The 20,534-nt window shown below is 39.1% G+C and overlaps 1 protein-coding gene across 2 annotated transcripts in view; it reads right to left on the bottom strand.

The window, feature by feature from the left end:
- Positions 1–20,534, bottom strand: part of CAMK2D (calcium/calmodulin dependent protein kinase II delta) — a 115,150-nt gene that overhangs the window by 15,998 nt on the left and 78,618 nt on the right. For both annotated transcript variants that reach the window (XM_029964058.1, XM_029964059.1), the window contains exons 7-16: positions 19,852–19,935; positions 18,793–18,887; positions 18,133–18,255; positions 17,406–17,489; positions 16,809–16,851; positions 12,967–13,004; positions 11,430–11,462; positions 7,563–7,622; positions 5,929–5,970; positions 3,383–3,431 (exon numbers count right to left, since the gene is read on the bottom strand). In XM_029964058.1, coding sequence (XP_029819918.1) covers positions 3,383–3,431; positions 5,929–5,970; positions 7,563–7,622; positions 11,430–11,462; positions 12,967–13,004; positions 16,809–16,851; positions 17,406–17,489; positions 18,133–18,255; positions 18,793–18,887; positions 19,852–19,935 — 651 coding nt within the window. The remainder of the gene's footprint in view (positions 1–3,382; positions 3,432–5,928; positions 5,971–7,562; positions 7,623–11,429; positions 11,463–12,966; positions 13,005–16,808; positions 16,852–17,405; positions 17,490–18,132; positions 18,256–18,792; positions 18,888–19,851; positions 19,936–20,534) is intronic.

Genomic DNA, 20,534 nt, shown 5'->3' with positions numbered 1-20,534 from the left:
GAGGGTCAAGTACATGTGAAGGAAGAAAAAAAAAGAAGGCCAAAAGAAAAATAACGATAATTTAATTACAAGCAACAAGAACTTCGAATATCTTTGAGCACACAAACAATGTTAATGATGTACTTTCAGGGGGCAGTGTGGGTGCCAAAGAACAGTTGTAAAGGTCGTGGGTACGAGTGACTCTGTTCAGATGCCAGCGCAGATTTACCCCTGTATCCAGGACTGAGATATACAGGGCTTTGAAAGAGCTTTTCTTAGCAATTTGAATGTTTTTTTCAGGAATGTATGTTCAAAAATAAATAGTTTAAATTGGTTTCTTTCTACTGTTAAGTAAAACAGAACCAGCAGGGATAAAATGAAATTCGGCTATATGAAACATTTTGAAACAATGTACCTTATAGATGTATCGAGTAGCAAAATTAGCAACAGTTTACCTAATCTCCACAACTCCACAAATTTTCCAATTGGAAATCATCTTTCTTGCTAATGTTTTCATTAATTCATTTCCAGGGGCAAAAAGATACCATGAGAAATCCAGATCTGCTGTCCACGATAAATTTAGCAACTCACCTTTCTGAAAGCCTGTGGGCACTGCTGGGCAAAAATAACAGTGGTATTCTACAGCATTTCTCAAAAAAAAAAAATCAATCTCATATCACAGAGATGCTGCTCAATAGTTCCAGTCTCATTACTACAGCAAGGAGAAATCCCACAAGCAATTCCAGAAGGAGGCATTGCCTATGGTCCAATTCTCAGCATGTTCTTTCTGTCCACTCCTGTCATATTTAGGAGGAATCAGTGTCATGCAGACAAGCCAATGATCAATGGTTAATGTCAGGAATTTGTGTTAGCAAGGAACCTGAACCGCAGCTTCAAGTCATTTCAGACTCAAATGACGGAATTAGCTTATTCCTTGAATTATTAAAGCTCACTGTTGTTTGCTGAGCACTGTTTCTAGCAAAAGAAATATGTTCCAGTCCTAAAAGATGTAAATGTATACATAAGCAAGGCAAAGTTACAGATACTAAGATTTTCAGCAAATAAAAAATGCAAAGCGAGCCTGACTTTACTGTCTCTAAGTTAAATACCTGCTTTTAAAAGTGAAAATAGGGTGAGATCCTGACATGAGAGGAGAATGCTGCATGCATTCCTTGACAGATAGGAGTTCAGAATCTGTTCCTAGAGCCACATTGGTGACAGCTGATAAAAGACAGTTTTAATTGCTCCCTTTCTTAGTGAATCATCTCGTACTCTGCACAGACCCGTGTGTGCACACACTCCCACAGGGCACACGCCCCACAGCCGTGCTGGGGATGACATATCCCACACAGCCCTACAATCCACACTGCTTTAAAGAGTCCAACCAATAAAGAAGAGGAAGAAAAGCACTTGCTGCAGAGCTGAGTGTTCTCAGGGTGTGTGGGCTGGGGGCCTGTACACAGGGAGGAACCCTGTACCTGTTTGTGCAGCCTATGGACAGTGTTTGGATAACGGGAGGAGGAACACAGGGCACAGATCCCATGCCTTTGCAGAGTCATTCCCTGCGAGCTGTGGATCATATTGCAGCTCTATAACACAGGCTAATACTGCTCTTCACTCACAGAGGGGCAGCCCCAGTCCCCCTCTCCTTCGTGGGAAGGGCACCCTCTTCCCATGTTGTTCTCCATGCTGCAAAGAGAAGCAAAATGATTTTTGAGGGTCTTTATCACCTAAGGTGGAAAACATTCCTTCAAGGTCTCAAATGGGGTACAGACATCATCTTGAGCACACATGAGAGGACATGGACAGTCAGTAATCCGGGAGACTTCTCTCTCCTACCTCTGAAATCCACTTGTCCCTATCAGTATTTTATCTCCAGTGGCTGCTCCTGCCAAGAGCACAGCTTTCTCACTGTACTCCTAGAAAATCTACATCCAGAAATCAAGTTTGGTGTGTGGGGAGGAAATAATCTTTCCTAAGTGTCTTGCTAAAGCATGCAGCTTGAGCTTATAATAGCTGTCAGGGTTGCAGGACTGCCTATTCCCTGAATCATTCTACAAATTAGACCCTGGGGGCACTGTTAGCTTTAATTTATAATAAAACAATCTGAACAGCAGCCTCCAGTGGAAAGACGGGAAGTGTGAGAGGAATACTAAAAAGTGAAAAACAAGCAAGCTTCCAAACAATTAATAACAGGGAGATGATATTTGCCCTTTAAACCAACGGAAAATGAAATCCCTGTACAGTGAGTGCACAGGGAAAGACACCACCAGTGTCTTGTTCCTCACACCTGTGATTACTGCCAGCTCCTCCTGCTGGGTTGGGAACACCGTATATCGTAGCCATGCAAGCTGCTCTTGCCTGTGATACTGCAGATTCAGGCAAATTATGTTCATTGTTGGCTTTTTTATAACTGCATCCCTGAGATACAACTCTGTGTGCTGAGCTTCAGACAGGATTGTCTAAAAACCCTACTGTAATAACACCACCTTATATCAGCACGTAGAGGCCCTACAATTAAATTATTCATTTAATGAGCTTGGTTGCTAAAACTCTACATAGTGGTTTGAAGGGAGAAATGCAAAGTGCTATGAATAAAGGTAAATTACACTGCATTTTCCTAGGCATCAGCTGTAGTTCCCTGTAATTGTTCTCTCATTTCACATTAACTTGAACCACCATCACTAGGTTGCATCCATTCTCCTGTTCCCATTCTCACCTGTAGGTATCACATTGCTCCTTGAGGCCAAAGCCCAGTCTTTACTGTGAATCAGAGGTACACAAACCTAATATTTTCTTTTCCAAACCCTTTTGTTTTAAAACATAATGTTATTAAAGTAGGCACGAGTAACATCACAGCATAATATCTAAAGGGAGGGAAAAATGGAAACAAAAATATTAACTGTGAAGTTACAAAACTAAGTTGATATAAAAAAATTATTTTAGTTTTTTAAAGAATGGAAGAAGATTAAAATAAGTGTATGGACAGAACAAAAGAAAACCACAAAAATACACTGGCATCTGAACAGAATAAAAATGAAAATGGTGACATAAAGAAAAAAAAAGAAAGCAAAACCCAAAACACAAATGCATGTTAAACATAAACTGAGAGTTACAAAGCACTGACTTACACATTTTTACTCTAGTGCTATTATTACTGGAACTAGTATCTTAGTTAAAAAGCAGTAACTTTATGTTCTTAACCTAAACATAATGGAAAATGGTGTTTTGGGAACTGAAAAGTCGAAGTCTGAAACACATCAAAAGGACTTTCTTTTAAAGAAGGAAAAACAGTATTCTCTCAAAGGATTCATTAGGGGTTTCTGTGGTTGATGACCTACTGAAATACATTTACAAAACTCATGTTACTGCTTCTCCAAATGTTCCAAGCTTAAAATCCTACCTTTCACATCCTCATCTTCGATGGTTGTGTTGGAACTCTCTGTTGATTCCTGTTGAGAAGTAAATATGAGTAGAATGTATCAAACAAGCCAAGCCTTATTTGCATGCCTTGGAAAAGGACAGGATTAGTTACAGGAATCATGCAAAGCCTTGAAGCAGGGTGGGATGTCATTCACAAACAAATGGGCACACACTGATTAAGACATTTCCACCTGAAAGGGATGGCACACATTGCCATTCTCTACAGTAGGGAACAGAAACACATTTCCTGCCCTCTGATGCTTTTACTTCACAGGAATGTAGAGGAAACTTTTTTTTCCTTTAACATCCAGCTGTACAAAGTCCATCTGAAATGTCACATGAATTACCTCAGCCAAGTAGGAGAGCTTGCCATTTTAAGCTTAGTGATAAACCAACTGTGCAAAATAAGTCATTCCATTCCAATTCCACCTTCTAAATATGCAGAGTGCTGCCTGCTACAATTTACAACCGATTTTCTGCTCATGTGACTTATGCAATGGACATTAAAATGAAGCCTCATGGTGATTTAAGGCATATTGGATCAGATTCTCTCATCTTTATACTGCTGTTGTTATAATTTTTTTTTTTTAAGAAGAAGAAGATGGAGAATGGGTAAATATCTGATAACAACTTTGACAAACTAAGGCTTCTCTGTAGCAGTGTTCTTCAACCAGACATGTAGAGGAATGACTCATCTACCAGACAGTTTATTCTTAAGCCATCACACTGTTAAAAAGGCAAGGATATCGTATCTCAGTCTTTCATGAATTACCAGAAACACGAAATATTATGGACAAATTCAATAGGACACTGTCAAATCTAACAGCTTCAGAGAGCTGGAAAGTTTTTAAGCTTGATTTTTTTTCTTTTAATCTGTATACTTTCTTAAGAAGTAGAATACGAATTATATTTTTTTAAGTTCACAGCTCAATAACAAAAAGGATTAACTGATCTGTTTTTTTATCAGAGAAAGTAGATAAGACTGGTATTGTATTTAACCCTTTAAAGGATTTTATAATTAAGCAATAAAAGGTAAATTTGTCAGTGCCCTTCATTTACTGTGTCCTCACAAGGCTGAGCCAAAGGAATGTTCAAAAGGCTAATGCATTACTCAGACCTTAAAAAAACCAAAACATATGTGCATTCATAAACAAAACTACAGGAATTAATTCACACACAAACAAAACTGAAGGAGTCACCATGCTGTCCCTGCCCTGGCTGTGTTAAGACATTTCACTCTACACGGATGTATCATGCTCCGTCGCTTAAAATATTAGATAAAGTACTTATGAGTGAACAAAAACCCCACACAAATACAAGTTGTGAACACCATGCAAAGCTCACAGGGCAGATGTAGCCTGTAATACTGAAGCATCCACTCCAGTTGCCATACTACAAGGATCAGCCTTTCAGACAAATTTGGGAGGAACTCTCCGCATTGAGTGGTTTCGTTTGTTTGCTGTGACCTTTCGGGACATTGAGTATCTTAATTGCTAAGATTACATAATAAAATCAAGTAGATGTAGTCATGCCAATATTTTATCTGGGTTTCCTGGGCTTTAGTGGACTTCAGTTAGAAAGATCAGCCCGGTGTTCAAACACAGGCTGCTCGTTGCCTACGAGTTTAAACTTGGGGAGCTGAAAAAGTAGTGACACGAACCCAGAAGTTCTGTGTGGGACAGATGCAGGGGACATAAAGGAACGGGATACACGAGCACAATGCACACCAGCAGCACTTCCATGCTTGAGGAATGTCTGCATGCGTTATTCTGTCACTCAGATCCAATCCTTCTCTTATGAAATAACCACAGGGAGTTAAGACTAGATAAATGAGATGGCAATTCTTTAAGTCAACACTGCAAACAGGGAAATTCTTGTTGAAGAGTAAATTCTTTCCAGGAAACCTAGGAACATGTGTTATATGTAAATGATGGCATTTCCTGGCCCTTTTCAAGTCCATGCATGAAAAAAACAAAACAAAACACGGTTTTAGGGATCAGCTGCCAGATGCAAACATCACAATACACAAGAAAAAAGAAAGGAGCATGAAGGAAACACTGTGAAAATCAAAAGACCTCTTTGGCACTTGAAATGTGAGAATTGTTTTGAAACTGCTCAGTGATGTTATGGAAGAGAACCGAAGTCCTGTGCAAAAAGACACGTCACGACACACGGTGTGTGAGCATGCTGAGAAACAGCAGGTGGGATAAACTGCAGTGACATCTTTGTCTGAGGTGACAACTGCACGTCCAACTCGTCAGGACCATCTCAGCACGCTCTGAGCACAGCAGGGCACTGGGCTCTGCCAACTGCTACCGACTGCCCCGAGAGCTCCAGGAGCTCAGCACCCAGCACACGGACACGGAGGGGAAACAGGCTCGAGAGACACCACGTGCAACAAACGCAGGAATGAGATTTTTTTTTTTCCTTCGGAAATTCCTGGAACGGCCCTGTTTAGCTGTGGAATAGTGGTGGATGGAATGTGTGGTGTGGAAAAGCAAGATGGAGTTGACACTTTCTGAATACCTTATTTCCATCAGGGTTGTGGATTACTGTAGTTTGGGGCTCCTGAGCGAGAACAAAATAAAGAGAGAAAGAGTTCCCATTGGTAAATACATTTTCATCGGTGTGAGGGAGTGCAAGAAGAGCCAGCTCACAAATGCTGAACACTGACAAGAGTTAAAACAAACATTAACTGTCGCCAGAGGGTGAAACTGGATGTCTCTAACACAGATTTCCTCAACAGCAAGCCAGCAAAAAAGGCCATCTCACCTAATGCAGCAGCATGCAGAGACCTTATTCAGGACTGATGCGTGCAGGGCTTTGAAGCTCTGGAGACCTGCAGAGGCTCTTCTGCACCAGGGTAGGCAAAATGCTTCCTGTGCTCTCCTGCCTCAGCCAGGCCGGGCAGGGCGGCCACGAATCACCCCTTTCCTTTAATCATGTTTGCTTGTATTAGTATTAAGGGATCAAATCAAAATACAGAGGAAGTGATAAGGATTAAGAATAAGTTAACTACGTTTAAACACTCCCGTGTTTTGGAAGGAGTAAATTACCACCAATTGCTGCCTTGGCAGAGCAGCAATAAAAACAAGCGAGAGAGATCTTCGTGTCATTTTAAAGTGTAATTTCCCCAAATCCTTTTGCCTTGAAAAAAGATTGAATAATCTTTGAAATGGCAGGCAGCCAGCACACTTTCAGCACGGGCTATTGGGCACAGCTCCGTCTAGGAACAGAGTGCCATCGACTCCTGGACGAAACCTGCTAGCTGGTCCTTGGGAATTACTTAGTGTATGAGTCAGTGCCAGCTGCTCCAAAAAATTCCAGAGGAAACATCTCTCCAAATGGGTGTGAATCACCCCCACTTTCAAGGTTATATATGCATATGGGAAATAATACACCACATTTCCATTTGTGAGCCCTGTGACACAGAGATGCCTGAGAAAAAGGGCTACTAATAAAAGCAAGACTGCAATAAACATTCATGAACATCACTTTGATTAGAAATATGGCCCTAACAGAGCTTATTAATGAGTAATGCCTCCTGCTGATTTAAATGGAAGAGAAACAAGCAAAACTGTTTAGCTCTAGATGCCTCTTGATCCCAGAGAAGACTTGCAAAGTCCTGCAGAGTTGTGGGAAATACGGAATGAAAATCTGAATAAGGTCTGTTTTATGGCAGCCTAGCAATAATCCTGTTAGCTCTCCTGGATATCAGTACTTATGCTAAGACAGCAGAGAAAATAACAGAGCTGCTTTTTTTTCCAGAATTTTTTTGGGGTGAAAAAGGTTAACATCAAAAGGTGGAAACAGTCATCAGGCAAAGAGCTAAGAGCAACATCAAGCGCATTCTACTCGCTTTCTGGCACGGCATGCAAAAAAATTCAGCTACAAACACCACGACTCTACCGCATTCAGCTTCCATTTAACATTGTCTGTCAGTAAACACGCTCTAATGGACTTCCTCACAAAAAATAAGACAGCGTAATTCAAACAAAAAAGGTTTTCCAAAACCTGTTTTTAGAAAGCAAACAGAGTAAATGCATGAAAAAGCAGGGGGGAAATTAAAAAAAAAAAAAAGAGACAAAAAAAGAAGGAATAACAAACGGAAGACAGTCAAAAACTTCAAGATAGCATGAGAAGGAAAATTCCAGGTATACCAGCGCCGGGGTAGGAATATTTTCCTTGGGGCTGGTTACCACGTTGGTTTTGTTGTTTATCTGTAGGTATGCAGAAAATAGAAACAGACAGGCCTTAGAACTGGCGGGAGGCACCCTATCTATATCTCTCTGTATAGAACATCTATAGGCAGATATAGATATCTATGGACAGATATAGATATGGAAATAAAGAATCACAGAAAGATGAACTTGTGAACTGGCAGGAGCACTAACAATAGCTCCGGGAGCTGGCTGGCAGCTCCTCCCCACGGCCCTGCAGAGCCACTCCACCAAGGTCTATATAAGGTACAGATGACTTCAGTGACACTTAGCAGAACAGAGAGCCCTTAAGTAGCAGCTAATCACATGTAAGAAGAATAAAGAATTAATGCGGGTCTGAAGAAAGTCCTAAATAGCCATTTCGTGACATGCAACAGTATTAAGCAATTGCACCCTGTAGTTCTGTATCTCTAATTAATTATTGCTGCCATAAATAATATTTGATTATTTCATTATTCATAGCTCTCCAGGAATCTATTTTGTCCTACTGGCTTCTGATTCCGTAGCTGAATAAATATGATCTTTCTGATGCCAGAAAAAGACTGGTGCCCCTTTAGCTTTTTTGGTGTTATTCTCAACAAAAATAATTGGCAGTGTGATCAGCCCTTCGATTTTGGTACTACAACCTGGAAGTGCAAGGTTTCACACTATACTACCTGTAGTTTTACTCCACCAATCAGTACATGGTACTTCTTAAGCTTAGCACAGTACTACACCTTTACAAGACTTCTGGCTTTTATCTATACAAAATATGAATTCAAATTAAGCCACTTAGCAGTAAGTTTCAAGGTATCTGATTCTTTAAATCCATTTTTTAAGATTTAGCTTTTATTAATACCATGGTATGGGAAGAACAGCAATACTGAAAACAATGTACCGAGCCACTTTTGACATGCACTAAGAAGCAACAGTCAAGTATAATAAAATGGTTTTGAAAGATGTAATTTTTTTCCTCTAACAATAATTAGGAAAAAATATTACTTATATTTTGGTCACATCTAATTTTAACAAGGGCAATCCAAAGCAGCATGCAGAGCTGGGTGTAAAGATACATATATATATATATTGTCTGGAAAGACTTTGATCCAAACAAAAAAAAAAAAAGGCTCTACTGAACCTTCCAATCACAGTACTGAGCAATAAATGTGCAAAACAAAGGAAAAAAAAGGCTGAAATAGCTTTTTTCAATGGATCTTTCTAGAAATGTAATTAAGTTCACGGAAGTGAGAGAAATGAAAATTCATGGAACTTCAGCAGGTTTTGACGATTATTTTACTTTGGGCCAGGCATGGCAGCTGACTTGTGGATTGCAGGAATTAAGGCTGCAGCTGAAGTGACTCTTCCTTAGGATATGTCTAGATTATGCCAATGTCAACAGGATTTGCAGTAATTAATTACACACTGCAAATTTCCTGATCTTACCCAGCATTTTACAGGCTTTGAAGAATATAAAGCAGTTTGGTTAGTTAATCAGGGAATATTATGTCGACACTAAATGGTATTTGATAATAGTTGTGATAGGAACCGTTCTCCCCTATGGCATAAAAATAATTTCCTTTGATTTAAAATCAAAGTTCACGATGCTCTACAGCAGGAGGATGAGAAACACTTACTTTAAACAATGGTCTTTCCACAGAAATTGTCATTAAGAGAAACTAGGAGTTATTATTGAGTTCAGAGTGCTTATGCCCCAACTTGGTCTTGTTAATGTCAAATAAATTTCATTTATCTATTCACAATTGCAGCCCTAAGCTGAAGAGGTGTCTGAAGTCAAGACAGGGAGAGAAGAAACACCTTTGTGCAGAAAGTCTTTCATGGGGAGACATAATTATTGGCAAGTATTTTCCTTGCTTTAATATCTGTGGGATTCTGAGATGGGCAGAACCTGAACTCCTTACTCAGGAAAAAACTTTAAAAACATCCCATCCATGTCAGTAAATGAAAGTTCTGCAGAACTGTGGAACAGTGAGAATACAAACGATGCCGCTTGACAGCAAACTAAACCTTCCAAACAAGAGAAAAATCACATATCAAATTACATAACTACAGATTCATATTTTTATGACAGTGTAGTCAGAGAGACTACGAATAAAAAGGCCCTAACAAAAGGCATAAAGAAAAAACATGTGGAAAGAAATGAAGATTTCACCAGATTTCATACAGTCCTACTCAGTAGCAGCTTAATATAAAAATGAGAGTGATGTGCCAAATGAATGTTCATTGTTGAATACATAATGGAAACAGGTTAATCAAATTTCAACTCCAATTTTGCCTGAGTAAGGAGAGCAGGCTTGGGTCCATACTCCCTGGGTGAAAGCCCTATAAAAATAAACAATATCCATTGCAGCTACTACTGAGAGCTGCAGGAAACACATTCAAAACTTCTTCAGCAAGATATTGAGAATCCAGCATTAATCAGTAACAGCAGAGAGAGATAATGTGGTTCAAAATACAGTTATTTTGTCCATGTAAACAGATCAGGTGAAACCCTTTGAAACTCTGAGAGAAAACAGCAATAAGCTCTACACGTTTTCTCTCTCACAGAACACAAATATATTAATTTATGAACACATGGGGTGTATTTTACATGTATTTTTAACAGCAAAAGGAAATCACTCCAAAAGGAGGAAAACATTTTCATAGGGAACAGTTATTCTAAAGCTGATTTGTGCTTAACCAGTGACCCTCTACTGGTTGTGAAGAAGGAGTTTTTCCTAAGGCATCGCTCACCAAAAGCCCCTCTCCGAGGTCTGAGAGTGCAGGACAGACACACACACACGCTCCAATCAGCTGGCCATGGCTGTGGGAATCATTAGTGGTCTTTTGTCATACGTTATGAAAATATTTTTAGGAAGCAAAACGTGTATCTTGGGGCTTTATCTTTCAGATGGCACAAAAAGTTAACGCACGGTTCAGGTTCGGGATCCTGGCAACATCCACACTGTACCTTTCCAGTGACCCTCCTCTGGACACCGCTGAAATTCTGTGTCCACCCAAATAACAGGTGATTTTCCTACAAAACTGCACGGCTGCTCAGACCTCACCAGCAGTTTGTGCTTTTCGAGGGGTTGTGCTTCCCAGAGAAAGGTGTGGATGAGGGATGTTCTCCTTCCCTCTGCTGATGGCACAGCCCAGCACCGTGAACACCCCCCAGCTCAGACTCAAACCCACAACAAACTGTGCTACTGTGTGCCATCACGGAGGCCAAGTGAACACAAGGCTGGAGAGTGGGTTGAGGAGGAAGAAAAGTTATTGCCATTGTCAGTGGGGACATCCTGTGACACGGACCTGAGCTGTGAAGGAAGCTGGCTGGGAAACTGTAGTATGGAAAGGCTGGGAAATTGGGTTTTTTACTCCTGAGCATTTAGCATGGCATCGTGGGCTACAGCAGCTCAATTAATGCAATACTATTTCACTGTGCAACGTGGTTACATTCTATGACATTAATACTATTAGCTTTAAAAATAAAGAGGTTTTAATAACGAATAGAAGGCTGTTACAAGATTACTATTTCGTTACTATTCTTATTTACTACGGACAGCTGCATTGGCTGATGTTACATCTACTTTTTTTGTTTTCTTATGTCCCCAGGTTAAAAAACAATTAAAGACTTGCTTGAAAGAACGGCAGAACGATTCACTGTGGATGGCATATAGCAACTGCAGGCTTAAAATTCGACAGGGTTGTACTTTAAAGTCTTGCAGCTTCTCACAGTATGTTAACAAAGCTAAATGCAACTGTTTGGTTTCTAAGTGTGAACGTTTCACAGGAGGAAAAAAAAAAAAATCTGTCGATAAAGATCCTCACCATCATCTGAACACTCGAACTGGACTTCCTTTTCTGAATTGACCAGTCAGAGAGAAAGGAAAAGAAGAAAACGTGACTGGTTGGATTTGAAGTATCAATGCATGGAGTACAGTATATTTCTCTTTTGGCTTTTTTTTTTTTTTTTAATAAGAAAAGGACAGCTTAAGCTGCAGGAAGGGGTGGAAAAATGCTACGGAGTTTACAGTAGCTCAGTCACAGAAACAACAAAAACAGACTTCCCCAGATGTAAATTTACTCCCTCTGCTCCACATGACCATGCAGATAAACAGCAGACACATAACATGTGCTGAAATCCAAAGTATCAAATCCCAACGAGTGCAATTTAGGCAAAATTTTGGCAACAATTGTTTCCCACGTTATAATTGGAATTGAGGTAGAACAAATACCATCGTGGACCTGTAGGAGGAATGATATTTAAAAAGGAAAAGCTGGTCAGAGAAGAGTACATAAAATTTACTTATTCCAGAAGGAAATGTGTTAAGGGTTTTCCACAGGAGAGACAGAATAGTACTGAATGTGTGCTTCTCTGTGGAACTAGGATATTTACTGCTTGGCAGTGAGAAGCACTGAAATCGTGGTGTAGTCATTTGATTTTAGGTCAGGTTCATGATTTTTTTGACCAGAAAAGTGTGCAGAAGTCAGAGAATAGGCACAAATACACTGTGAATCTGATATTTAAACAAGTATTCATAATGCTTTGTTAAAATAAGACATTAAGATTAAATAGAAAATTAAAATTCACTTCAAAGACACGCTTCTGAGTAAACACACAGAGCACAGAAGAATATCTTTTGAATGTTATAACGAAAGCTTGAGGCATTATATTATCTTATATAGGCTTCAGGAATCCTCCAAGAAAAGAAATAAATTATATTTCCCTGGCTTTTTTTCCCAGTATTTATCCAGAATGTTCATTTGTGAGGCATCTCTCCTCCTGCAGGGCCTGGTGACGTGAGAATAGGAGCTCTAAATCACGTACGAAAGCTGCCAAAATGTTCCCTTCTTAGCAAGGTCTCTTAGTCAGGAAGAGCTGATTTGTTGAGATAGTAAACCCCTCAAGTTCTGCCAAATATAGCAAGTACATCTGGCAGAATACACCTCATGTGGAGCCAAGCCTACCCGAAAAACTTTTGGTCTTCCATGAAATCAAAATGTAAAGTCAAGGGGAAACACAGAGTTGCAGATAAACACTGATGCCTACAAAGCTAATGTGCCCACCACCAAATTGTTATTATAAGCTAATTAATAACTTTTGAGTCATTAATTACACAAACATCCTTCATTAAAATAGCAAGAAAAGTATTTTCTCTGGTAGTTTTCTATCTTCCACTTATTTAATGCTTGTTTTGCAAGTATTCCTTTTACTTAAGCTTCACCTACTAACTTTAACCACTTCATACACAGAGTGAGAAGCACTTACTAACAAATTATATGGAGGAAAGAAACAATAATCAATTCTAAAACCTGGCAGAAGTTACAGGCAGGTGGTGACTACTACAATATATTTTAAACCTACCTTAACTCCGTCCGGCTTTTTCAGTAAACTCTTGGCTGCTGTAAAACGAGACAAATAAGTTCAGTGTCAGGTGGGTCCCCCTGAGCTCACCCAGCAAACCCCCATTGCCTCCCAGCTCCACACACGTGCTCAGCTTTTATTTCCTCCTTTTGTTCCTCTGAGAAAGGAAGTCTTTAAGAAACTACCAATCCTTTAGATCCCCACACATCTCTTTTTCCACCGATTAAAGCTGTAGGTTAACTGTACTTATCCAAGGAGAGAGCTCCCCGGGTGGCAGAGAGGAAATGGAAGCAAGGTGAGTGTAAAAGCAGCAGCTTTGGATATTTTCATTTTTTCAACTGCAATATATTTATATTTGTTGATGGGATAATTTGATACAACTATGAAAAAATATTGTCCTGATGGCAGGGACTCGGACCAGGGGTTTGCAGAGTATCTTCATGGTGTTATTAATATGACAGCAACAGAAAAGTGATCAATAGGAGATCAAAAAGGTACTCAGAGAGCATGGGGAGGTGCAATGCTCTCTGTACCACCTTTGGGGATTTCCTACCAGGACAGCATCAGTCTCCTTGTGAGAAAGGTCAGGAAAAATAAGAAAGGAGGGACAATTTGGTTTGGAGGGTTGATTCCCAGCAGGCAGTAATAACAAATCCTAGGCTTTCCCTCAGCTTCTAATGAAGAAAAGTTGCTATTTTCTCAGTTGTGTTGTATGGTGATCAAATCTCTTCAAAGCAGTGGAGTCTGATGGGCAACATTTCATTTGCCTTAACGTTATTAACGTGTCAGGCTTTAAATTCCCCCACTTGAAGCTGCCACCAGATCCTTCTGAATTCCTAAATTTGGAGGGCTAACGTGCAAACACGCACAGCGTGGCCCTGAACCCGAAAACGTTTCCAGCAGAAATCCACGCTGGCTGACCTACCACATCCAAACAAACTATTCACTAAAGCGTGAATGCTTCATGGCTCACTGCCAAAGACTTGGAGAATAATAAATTACACAACGAGCCCGCCGTGATTTGGGTTTTATTGTTGTTTATGACCCAATCAGAAAGTGTTCCACAGCTTAGGCTGTAAGAAATTCCTGTTCTGTATATAAGAACAGTCCTGACATGGAGATCTCATTATTCCTGCCATCCTTATCTTTAAAAAAAACCCCAAACCAATAGGACCTTGCAAGCCTAAGGCTTGAAATACTGAGTATTCAGTTTACACTTGAAGTTAATTCTTGTAATTGTGGCTTATTTTTCAGCTACATCTGCATTAAGTGCTCATTTTAGAGCACAGAAAATGTAGGATCACCTCAGCGACCATCCAGAAATGACTCATTTCCATTATTGTGTTGCTTACATGAAAAAACCTGGAAAGTGAAGCCAGGTTAATGTTCTATAATTTCATTAATATATCAGCCCTCCAGTGTAATAATTATGGACATCAGCCAATACCACCATTAAAACTCCCACAAGGCCATGACTTACCACTAAAATGAACAAAAATAAATTTGCCTGGCCCACTGAATGTTTTTATTTACCAAAACACGTGAGTAAATATTGAAAACAAATTGTTTTCCATATATTTTTGGGGTAGGACACTCCCTGTTGCAATGTGTGCTTACAGAACCTGATGCAACACGGCTTTAGTTTTCACATTCCCAAAAATATTGTGGGCACTCCATTAACTTCAGGAATTCATTTAGGGAAAGCAAAAGGGAGGAGCTATTTCTGAAACCTAAGGCCAAAAAAGCCAGAAGTTAACTGCTTTCAAAGCCTCTTTTATACCCTTAGCCCTTACAAAAAAATATGGGAAAACATCAATTAATTCTTACAGGCTGCTGTAGGTCCTTTTGCTAAACTTGTGCACGACACTTGTGAGTTCTTTATTAATGCTTAACAAACATTACATGTTCTATGTAAAGAAGTGAATGAAAGCCAGGGCACCAAAAGCAATAACAAGTATTCTGTGTATGGCACTGCCAGCAAGTGTCCTTCCAAGTGTGCCCAGGGTGGATTCTTATGCAGTATTCCATGTTACAGGACATATTCCGTGCTCAGCTGCCTCTGGTGCTTTTGGCTAGGAATGTATTTTTAATAGTATTTTGACTCATCATTCTTTAATCACAGATACTGCATACAAATCAAATATTTAAAGAATTTGCAGGAGCAAAGCAATCAGCAGATTCTAAATTAAGCTCACAATGAAAGATTTCTTGCAACTACAAGCAAGAGCTATAAATAAAACCTAAGGCAGCACTAATAGGCCAGAAAGCAGACTGAAAGGGAGTGCTGTTGTGACAACATGGAGAAATTAAAGTGATTGAGAACAAACAGCAGCTCGGATTTAGAAGAGAGAAAAGATGTTCCTTTCACGTGCTGAGGGTCTTACCTCACAAGAAATATACATTCCACATAAAAAGAAGAAAAAAAAAGGAAAATAAAACACTTTTATAACCACATCGTTATGGACAAATGACCTTCAAAAGCATGCTTTGCAATGAAATACAGCGAATAAATAAATTGAAAAAACAGAAATGTCATCAAGAAAAAACGTGGGTCATTATGGTGTAAAACATGGGATGATAAGTGAAAAAAATAAAATTAAAAAAATTCCAAAAACCCTGCTTGTTTTTCATGCTGAAGTACTGTTTTAAAAGTACTTCAGCTTTTTTGGTTTGTGGAAGTTGAATTTGACCCTCACACATCTAGACAGTGACAGTTATGTAAAGGGATGAGGAATGATTTATTTGTTTGATATTTAACAGTAATTCATTCTTACAAGATGTGCCTTCCCACCTTTAAAGTGAATTGGCAGACACTGGCGACTCATTAAGCACTAACTCAAGGTAATTTAAATAAATGTAATCTTCTGTGCTTAGGTGTGTATTCAATAAAGGAACTGACTAAGAAAGAAATTGTATTTCAAATACTATGCAAATTGAACAAGTTGCTCTTGCATTCATGATTATGTAATTTTTTTTGGATGAGTCAGTGCTTATTATTATTCAAAACATGCCCAAAGCACTGCCATGTTTTTGTCTGTACAGTAATTCATGTTACACTCCAACAGTTACATCACAGAGTAGGAGGATAAGTAGAATTACTGATGTTTAAATCTGGTGTTCTTTTTCACTACTCACTCGAAATCTCGAATGCCGAAACGAAAAATTCAACATAGCATCAAGATTTTGGCAATACTACTATTGAGGACAATTCTAACTCTACTAACAGCAAATGTTTTTCAGCTTTTGTTACTAAAATTTGTTTAGCATAAAGACTTAAATCTCCAGGACATCACTACAAAATTATTTTATAAAGAGGAAACAACTCTTTTTATATCCAGCTGGGCACTAGAAGAGAAGGAATAGGAAAACTCATGTTACAATGTTTCTTACTCCTTAGCAAAGCAATCAAGAAATGAATGTGTATTTATTTTATTTTTTAATACAGGATGCAACAGAATCATGGAATGATGTCACATAATAAAAAGAAGTTTGTAGATGTTGTTTGGTGAGACTTAGGCATGTGGAGCTATAGGTAGAACTTTCAAGGTTCCTCCACCAAAACAGCCATGAAAACACTGTATTTTGAGAGGTAACAATCAGAAAGCAGGGAAGGAGCTCAGCTTCTACAGAAAAATCAGACTGTAACCTACAAGAGAATCTCTTTGGCCCAAACAGTTTTAATTTTGATTACTTCTGCCAAGGAAACAACTCTAGATATATCATATTTAGATGCTCCTGAATAACAGAGATCTTTCTGTACTGATAAATCCTAATCAGACTTGGGTCTTCACAGACATCAAAACATAAAGATTGGAGCTCAATCTGGAGCTCAATGAACATACCTGAGAAATTTCTGGTAGCCAGCATTGTTGTCAAAATGGCCCCCTGTGTACACACACATTTTCTCAAATTAGCATCACACTTGTGTAAAAGTCTGAATGTGACACAACACAACAAAAAGGAAAACAGGTGCAAATTACAGCAATTACTGAATTAACCCTGAAAGAATGGATTGCCTGGGCATTACCTCTCACATGCCATGTCATGAGAGCATTAACTGTCATTTAATCTTAATTACACACCTATCAGCCACTTGATAATCTCAAATATTTGCCATTTCTGAGTAAGTAAAGCACAAGCCGTGAGTACTCACAGCAATTATCAGCAAAATACACATCTGAATATGAAACAGACTTTACTAGCAACCTTTAGGTTCCTTTTTTTGGGGAGGAATAGCAGTTTATTTGTAAAGTGCACGTTAGAGAAGTTCACATCTACAAAGTTATCCTGTCTGGCCAGCAGAAAACAAAGGATAATCCAAAAGAACAAGCTTTTAAGATCCCTATCAATAGTTCATTTAAGCAGAATATTCAAGAAAAAATGTACTTAGAGACCATTGGTTTTACACATGGAGCACAAGCACAAGTTTTCATTCTTACCTTTAGTTTTCTTCTTGCATTGAATTTCTTCAAGCAATCTACAGTCTCTTGTCTGTGCATCATAGAGGCAACAGTAGAACGTTGCTAGAGGAGAAGAAAAGAATTATTTTAAGGCACCCAGCCAGCTGTTCAGCAGTTTAGTTACTCTACAACTCACATATCACAACCCACATGGTCCAAAACTTGGCTTGAACGTCTACCTTGTCTGACTATGCAACTGTGTTCATTTTATGAGCCTTTTCTATGTGTAAAGTCCTCTTGAAAAGTCACAGTGTGGAATACACTGAGAGCTGGAAAGCAGTCCTGGATCCAGGGACAACCAGGCAGCCTCTGCTACCTGCAAATTGACTTTTAGAAGTCTCTAAATTTCCTGCCTTTACATTTCATGCTTATCAGAGTGACTACAGGGAAAAGAAGATGCAAACCATTATCTAACTCAAAGACACTTTCTTTTATTTTTTTTTTTTCCCACTGAGAATTTAAAATGGCACTCTAATTTTGGCAGTGAACTCCTGCACCACAAAGTCAAGGCAAAGGAGTTCATTTCTGCAAAAGTCTTATCCCAGGCTGAGATCTCAGTGTACACCACTACTGACTGTATCTGTGTAACCACAACTTTACAATTTCTAGTTACAGAGCTGCACGAGTAAGGCCAGGAGTTATCCTCTGCACACTTTCCCTGCTTTGTCTGCCCAACGATCCTGAGAAATCTGGGGGAATTACTTACACAGATCCAGGGATGCTTTAGTGCTTCTGATGCTGTGATACGTTTCGCTGGGTTGATGGTGAGCATTTTGTTGATAAGGTCTTTTGCTTCAGGAGTCACCGTGTCCCATTCTGGTGAGGGGAACTTCAGGAAAAAAATGAGCATTATCTCGTACAATCTGTACATAACTTCACCTAAGGATCCACTACTGGATTGGAATAAGAGCTTAAAAATTATAAGGCTCTGCCTTTTTCTCTTCATCATTCACAAATTGCTTAAATCTGGGGACAAACAGCACTCTGTCTGTTTAATGAAATATGAATAGATGATGGTGTAAAATTCATATGCCACCAAATCATCAGTTCTTACTTAACAACAGCTGTAATGTTTTTTGTCAGAGTATCTGTCTTTAATGAAACTATTCCTTTTGCAAAGCTCTAGAGCAGCTTGTATTTCCAGAGGTGGGCAATACAACAGCATAAGATAATACAAGAGCAGAAATAAGACTTAAATTACCATATTCCAATAAGGTTCACGTTAATAAAATGATATTTACTATTTGGTGTGACTCAAAGATACGCAAACATTAGGAAAAATATTCTAATTTCACCTTTCACTCTATAAAGCTCCTATTTTGAGGTACAATTATAAATAATTGAACAGGCAGAGTATGGTACATACATCATAAGCACCAGCCTTGATCTGCTGGTAAAGCCTGTGCTGGTCTTCATCCCAGAATGGAGGGTATCCCACCAGGAGGATATACAGAATGACTCCTGCAGAAAAATCAGACCAGGATTAAGGGATTTCAAGAGACAAACTCCAGAAATTTTGCACCTAAAAATTATGAAAAACAAAAGCTTCAAAAGTGCCATCCCAGCCACTGGAAAATACTGCCCCTGTTCATACTGGGGAAAACAGAAAAGTGGGGTTCACAAGGTAAGCTCCGATGGAAAGCAGGGGCAAGAGTGAGCACCTGACACAACATCAGATCAGGAACACTGAAAAACTGAACTGATGGAGAAATAATATTCCATGATTCTGGATGTCCCAGGAAAATGCCTTTTTTACTTCTGGTTTTACCAGTGTAAGCAAGATCGTGTTCTAACTAATCTCATGCAAAGAAAATTTGGGCAATGCAATTTATCTGTATATAAGTCAAAAGGAAATTAAAAAGATCACCTGCTAGTCTTACAAAGATGATTCACTGAGGCTAAAGAAAAGTGCTTTCATAAATACAACCAAATAAAAACTGTGGGTAGAAGTAAATAAGGAAACCAGTCATTGTTCTCAGCTGGGGAGCTGCCACTGGCAGCAGTTATCTCACACTACACTGTTTCAAGAGCTGCATGATACACCAATAGCTCTGCACTCCACTTTACAGAACATTTAAGTTTGCAGTTTATACCTACACTTGTGGTATATTGGTCAGATCAAATCTTAGGCTGCTTGTGAAGTAAAACTAAGTATGAGCTGTTATGTTTCCTAACTAGTTATGTGCCTTAGACCTGCAACTATTTTTGTAATACTTTGTGTAAGTGTATTATGCCATGATAACACAGCTTCATAAACAATTTTTAAAAAAAAAAAAGCTGGGAGAATAACAAAAAAATCCAATGAATACTGAATTTTATTAAATATCGACTTTCTGATGCAGAATATAGCATATTCTGGATGTCATTTCTCACCCTTAAAACACCCCACAGTGGACTGAACACATCTTTCAGAGCAATTTCTTACCACATGCCCACATATCCACAGGTTTTCCATAAGGATCTTTTCGTAACACTTCTGGAGAAAGGTATCCTGGGGTACCAGCAAAGCCTGTCAAAAGGCAAGGCAACTATTGTCAAAAGCTGAAAGTGCTCTGCAAAAATCAAGGAATGTTTGTAAATATAAGGAACATTGAGAGAGTTCAGCTCAGTGGTATGGGAGGGCAGGTTTGTGAGTAAACAACACGTAGGCTTAGATTTAAGAAAAGCAAAGAAATCATTTAGGAGGGAAAAAAAAAAAAGAGATTAACAGCAGCGTTCGAAATTCCTCACACAGAAGTGAAAACCCAATTCAGCCAAAGCCAGACGGTGGCAAAGTAAATGTTCAGAGGTGTTCAGGCTGAGCTTTCTGAAGGGTGTTTCTTAGGATGAAGTCCACTGACTCGGGCTCAGCCTTCTCCCAGCCTCTGCTATCCCTTTATACAATCTTTCCACTGCAAAACCCATTTCTGTGAAGTTGTTCCACTTCTGGAAACCTCCGTCCAAAAGTTTACAGAAAGCATCTCTGAAGCAATCCAGCCTTTAAAATTTATACATCCCTCATCCTTTATTCATGAGAGGCAGTGCTGCTTTCTCCTGGCAGCAATGCAAAACGGAGGGAGAAATGTTACTTTTCTTAGGATACTGCAAAGGATAAAAACTTAATGACCA

The sequence above is a fragment of the Manacus vitellinus genome, unplaced genomic scaffold (assembly GCF_001715985.3).
Source record: "Manacus vitellinus isolate BGI_N305 unplaced genomic scaffold, ASM171598v3 scaffold_69_pilon, whole genome shotgun sequence".
Taxonomy (NCBI): Eukaryota; Metazoa; Chordata; class Aves; order Passeriformes; family Pipridae; genus Manacus; species Manacus vitellinus.
The sequence above is the reverse complement of the archived record's forward strand: the minus strand, read 5'-3'. Positions and strand labels throughout refer to the sequence as shown.